The sequence below is a fragment of the Opisthorchis viverrini genome, assembly GCF_000715545.1.
Source record: "Opisthorchis viverrini unplaced genomic scaffold opera_v5_135, whole genome shotgun sequence".
Lineage (NCBI taxonomy): Eukaryota > Metazoa > Platyhelminthes > Trematoda > Opisthorchiida > Opisthorchiidae > Opisthorchis > Opisthorchis viverrini.
In genome coordinates, this window is record NW_008751792.1 from 871,694 (window position 1) to 877,835 (window position 6,142).

The window sequence follows — 6,142 nt, forward strand, 5'->3', positions numbered from 1 at the left end:
CACGAAATTAGTAAATATACACTCATCTGCAAGCTAATTTGGTTTTTTCAAGAGGCTCGCCTGAAACCCAGCTGAATCTCTAGTTTGTGATGTTTCCACTGAGTTCTTTCCATGACTGTAATGTGATTTTTCTCGGATCAGATGCTACAGATGTACCAAAACTCTCTTTTACATGCGAGAACTTTCGGTACCGCTCTTGACTTTTCCTGACTTCATTAAATCCCAGGTGTGATCACCAGCGTTATCCTGGTGTCATTTGCCAATTTTGACATCTTCCTTGTCCAAATTCTGCATTCTTTTGTCTGTCCGCTTTGCTGATTACATAAAAATGAAGATTTGTCAATGTTCTTTTTTTCAGCCAGGTCAATCAAACTTATTTACATGCAGTATCGCATGTCTCCAGTCGTCTCTATGGCAACCGTGGTCCGTGTATGTGAGCGCTGATGTACCTCATGCTATCCTAATGGTCCAAAGTGGCAGCTGGCAGAACATTACACCACAAGAATCAGTGTTTTCAGAGAATGCTCCGTTTTCTCGATTGAGTTTGTGTAGACCCAGTAGACTGTTATCAACAAAAGAGTGATTGGTGTTGTGTACTCAGTATTCTGGAGCACAGTTCCGGTGAGAACTACCTTTCAGTATCTCTTAAACCACTATCGGATATGCATATAGGACAATAAAACTCATAAGATGTGGGAAAATCTCAGTCAAATACTCTATGTCTAGATGTAACGTATACTCAAAGAGTTGTTGAAAACTCTCCGACGCCCACGAACGTTCCGTCCTTCTGCTTCGGGCTCATCAGGTAGACACAGTCCCCGAGTTTCCGACAACCTCTTGCTCTATTTGAACAGGAAATCTGATCTTACAAAGTGTACTAAAGCTGGCTGGTTGACAGATTCCCACTTAGTTAAGTACAACTTAGAATTGCTTTCTTGAATAATGTGGGTGAACCTAAACAAGATAATGTCATTGGTCTTCAATTGAATCGATCAACCATGAAGTTTCATCCACAGGGATACTGCAACCCACCTCAAAGGAGCCGCACGTAGGTAGTTGCTCAAAATCCCCTCGGACGGATCGTCGGTATTCACGCAGCATCAATAAATACTTAGTGAGTTGATGAATACAACTTGTCAACCGAACCATCGCGTTGTTCCGTCTAGTTTTGTTTGTGTATGTTACAACCAGTACCATCATTCCACGTGATTTCACGTCCATCTAAAGAGAGGGAGAGAGAGTGAATAGCTTTACCATAGGTTTATCCCAATAAGCGAGACCTCGAACAATTCGGATTTCAGTGTCAACGAAGCACGACATGAAGTTTATTTTCGGACGCCGATGCTCTGTATCTCTGCGACAACTCCTATATGAAAAAGTTTGCATATCCGAACATGCGGTAATGAGCTCAGTTGTTTGAGGTTACACGGATGCATCGCTGTTCCTTTTCCGCAGTTTGCTGAGGCACTTTTAAGGCAAAACCGGAAAACAAAATGGTAGTATCTCCCTGGAGGAATACTAGACTGTTGAATATTCATTGACAGTCAGTGATTGGTTTTCCCCTTCTTGGGCGCGATCTCCCGTTTTTTTGTCACTTCCATCTTCTACTTGAGCACCAATCCGAAGAAAAGTTTTCAGCAACGTTATAAGTAGTGTGTCCCATCAAGAAAATATGCTGCGACATTTCGAATGTTGTACCAACTTGCAAATGATGTAGTTTCTGTGTAGTGAATTCAGTTGAAGAATGTCATAAGAAAGAGATTCGGCTAGATCATTTGGATCTGACGTTAAAACTAACCCACTGTGTGTGGGTCTCTTGGATAACGGTCTTTCCAATGCTGTTACCGAAGATAGAAATAGCCTTATCTGGACAGTTTCCAGATCAAAATGGTAGATTGAGTCTGGTCACCTTTCTAAGTGAGTGCGTACCGGTGATCTGATATCCGCGAAAAGTCAGTAGTAAACTGCCACGTGTCTAAAAAGCAATGCCACTTCTGTAAGTCTGAGCACTTTGTTTCAAAGCGTTTTATTAGGACAATGAGTTTGGGTTACCCCATTGGTTGAGACACTAGGACACCTACTGGAAGGTCCAAGGTTCGAGCCCAATCCTGGCATCTCAAATGCTCTTTTCTAGGCTTAAGAAACCTGACAGTATCTCAATCCTCGTGCTTCCTTCGGGTGGTATGGCAGTGACGCACAGCTGAGAGAGAGAGAGGGAGTGGGAAAGAGCAAACTTCGAGGCAGTATCACGTGTCTGCTACTCTTGTTGTGATGTTATCATAAACTGGTTAATTTATTGCTGTTTCGCGTGCCAGCTCCGTTTATCGTGAACAAGTTGTGCAAAAGCACGCTAGTTTTAACAAGGCTGCTGCCGTGGATATCAACCCAAAATTTCCCCTGAACACATACTCACTGAATGTCATGTAAGAAGCCGAAATCTGTTACAGGAATTCAAATGAATGCAGCTGATGGGGAAAACCAGTTTACAGTTTGCGAATCCGATAGTATGGTGGGACTTACAATCCTAGGCAGGTTATCTATTGGTTCACCAACGGTACATTCGTCTTTTACTGGATAAACAATCTTTCAACGGGGATTGGATGATGAGAGCTCCGAAGACTTTCCACCTCTACTAGAACGAATGAGTGGACTTTGATGTCTCTGAAGTTGTTGGATCGTGTCCCAAACTATGAGTGGCGTGAATGGTTCCTTTAGGTATGCTCCTTGTTCTTCCTGACTTTTTGGCTTTTTCGGGTAAGTTAAACTGTGAGATCGCTTCTCCCAAGCACTAATCGATCGGCCCGATTTGAATTAGGCTGCTTTTTGATAGCTTACTAAAGCTTTTTGTAGATGACAGGCTGTTCATAAGATGAAAAGCGTGTGCATGCTGAAGTCAATCCACATAATCTGAATGTTCATACAGATTTGATGGTATCAGACCCGTGTACTGTGGTCGGGAGGGGGTACCTGGATCAGGTCACATGATCTTTGGAATTGCTGCTAAAAGTTGGTGTGCAGGCCCCAAAATATTATACACATGCATTCCGAATCAGGTTGGTTGGGAGCAACTTTAACGACAAGCGAGTCAGTCTGTCAACCTCGCCAGCTACTGGTTTGTTGATTAAGTCGTTGGGTAAACTTATCACACACGTTCAAACGTGATTATTCAGGTACTTTCAGGGTTTATTGGTAAGATAGTACCAGCGTGTTCACCTAGCATTTCAGATTTCCTGGGCTCTCATCCCGGTGCTATCAAAGTAGGCACTAGTAATGGTCAGAACCTTACTCCTACCTCGGGTGGACTCGCCAGAAGAATTGCGCCAGGATTGGACGAAAGCTGTTCAAAAGCTTCAGTCTATCTAGTGCTGAGTACTACGCAATGTCGTCAACGATTCCGCATTTTGCAAGATTGTCCGGGATCTCATCCTTCAGATCCGAGTCCAAGACGCATGCACAAACACCGAGGAATAGCTGGTGACTGCTTGGAGTGGTGGTCTGAACAACAACTTTCGAGAACTGATCGCTTCGCCTCTTTCACATCGATGGCTTGTATTTCTAGAACGAGTGTCTCCTCGGATATATATATGTGGCATCCAGCTTCCACGCAACCTGCTTAGGACGACAGTTAAAAGCGTTCGGTCTAGTCATGGTGGCCAGACGATCTGTTGTGGAAACTGCATCCAACCGGAGAGTTTGATGAATATTTTGCAGTTCTGCTGGAGCACGAATGATGCCAGATGTACTCGTCATAATCGGGTTGCAAGGGAACTCGCGAAACCTCTCCGTCGCCTGGGATACACTATATTCGAGGAGTTGAGAACACATTCATCAAACCTGACCTAATCAATGTTCGGGAGCACCGAGCAACTGTGGTAGACGTCAGTATAGTCTCGGATGGGCGTGGAGTGACAGTGTGGAATGAGAAGAAGCAGAAGTATAGTGCTGATGAATGTTCTTCCTCCATAATCTCAGCCCTACTTTCAGTCGATTGGTGTACCAACCAATGATCATTTCTTATCGAGGGATCTGCTTTCCTCAATCCTCCAAGGCTGTTATTGGACTGGGACTTCCCAAGGTCACAGTCAGTGGCTTGTATTCGCTTGCCATTGTGGGCTCTCTGCTTACTTACGTCACTTTTATGCGTGGTACATGGCGCTGAGTGTACATTCTCGCGATTGAGTCTTACACGGAACCCAGTATGACGGACACCTTGTGCCTGATGTGCGAGTCTTGACTTTGCTAGCGCTTAAAGAGTATTCAGCATTGTTTGTCCTTTTTTCAGCTGTTGGTCTTTACACGGGTGTTTCCATACCAAAACCCTCACATACGTTGGGATTCATCTAGTCTAACTGGAACTGTTGGTGGCACGACTTCGAATGGGACATCTCTCTCTTTTTATCTGATATTCTCCTGCAACCCTTCCATATCCATCGCTTGCATTTACTCATGTTTGTGACCATGCACTTTAAAAAACAAACGATAGTTCGTTGGGATTTAGTCTAACTGGAACTGTTGGTGGCACGACTTCGAATGGAACATCTCTCTCTTTTTATCTGATATTCTCCTGCAACCCTTCCATATCCATCGCTTGCATTTACTCATGTTTGTGACCATGCACTTTAAAAAACAAACGATAGTTGCGATGTGAATATAGACCCCATCTACGGACCAGTTGACAAAATCTCGATATGGATTAATGGCCTCACGTGGTTTAGCTCTCTAGGGACGAGAAAGCTTTTACCCGATTAACTTCCACAGGTCACACACAGGATGTCGATGACCCCTAAAAAACGAAAAATCCACTACGCAGCCTGATTAGGCGAATGAGTGAACATTCAAATCCTATAACTGCGGATTCCATTTAACTTTATTTTGCGGTGAGAAGAAGTTCCGGTACATAAAACGATACCTCACCGACGAGAGTGCTCAAAAACGCTGAGTCCTCTTTCAGAGAGTCAGTTCTATAGAATTTTTGCTGCATTCAAGGATTCCAGCACACTGGGGCGCTTAATCAAAAACACTCCGACTCCAGCCATTGGTGAACCATTCCTTGAAGCAAGAGGTATTTCAAACAGCGCTGGTTCTAGTAAAGACAACCTACCACCTGACGGCTTGTGTCCGTGATCAAACTAACACCCTGATTTCGAATTTTTTCCCCAACTCAATAAATTAGCCATGTTGGATTGTCACTCTGTGTTAGTCGGTCATGCGCGCACACGGCGCTACAAGCCCGTCTCCAACTAGAACTGCGAAACACTCACTCTATTTTTTTAGAAAATTATCTTCGATCGATTAAAACTGGTTTCGTTGACTTTTCCTAACTTTCGGTTTGTGGAATTCCACCATTTTTTTTCATTTCTCCTTGTACTACTCATTTCCTAGGATTTTTTTACCGAACTACAAATCAGTTGAAAATTCAGGCCATGGAAAGAGAGGTGTACGTTTCCTTTGCCATTTCACCATGTTGCTTATCGATTTTGGGATAGGAAAAATAAACTGTTGAAAGGCGTTCATTTCATGCTTTCGGTGTTCACTTGAAATATGCCTAACCGACCCACGTCCCTGAGGGTTGTGGTCTTCCTATGCCCATCAAACTTCGCCTTGATGTGATAGACTCAACTCAAGATTGTTTCTCAAGCAGTACAGCCAGACAAGGCTGTGATGCGCGTACGCCTGAAGCAGACAAAGTGAAGGTCCAATATATGGGCCTCACGAAGCTACTGTGGCCTGGATCGCGCGTGAGTCATGCAATCAGTTTTGTGGCGATTGTGCTCAACTTTCTTCAGGCGGGGCATTTTACCATGATGTGTCGATCCTGCTGATGAGATTTTTCAGTCATTTCAAGACTCACACAAAAAGATATTCCAACTAGTTAAAAATGCGCACAAGACCAACCCCTAAGGCGAACGCAAGAGTGACCTGAACCTGGGTCGTACTTACCAGGCTACCGTAAGGGCTGTGTTGTTGTATGGGTGCAAGAAATGGCCTCTGTGGACAGATGATGTGGGGCGTCTTCAGGTTTTCGACCACTGATGCCTCAGAAGCTTGGCTGGATTGCATCAGCGTGTTACGAACGAGGTGATTAGAAAACAGGTACCTGGTTGTGCTGCAGGCACTTCAATCCGAGAAAACATCCAGCATC

General features: G+C 44.1%; 1 protein-coding gene across 1 annotated transcript in view; it reads right to left on the minus strand.

Annotated features, from left to right (window-relative positions):
* The window catches only part of T265_06529 (hypothetical protein), a gene marked incomplete at both ends in the record, with an annotated part of 73,827 nt that overhangs the window by 27,194 nt on the left and 40,491 nt on the right, over nt 1–6,142 (minus strand). Inside the window, one exon of the mRNA XM_009171812.1 lies at nt 1,033–1,221. Coding sequence (XP_009170076.1) covers nt 1,033–1,221 — 189 coding nt within the window. The remainder of the gene's footprint in view (nt 1–1,032; nt 1,222–6,142) is intronic.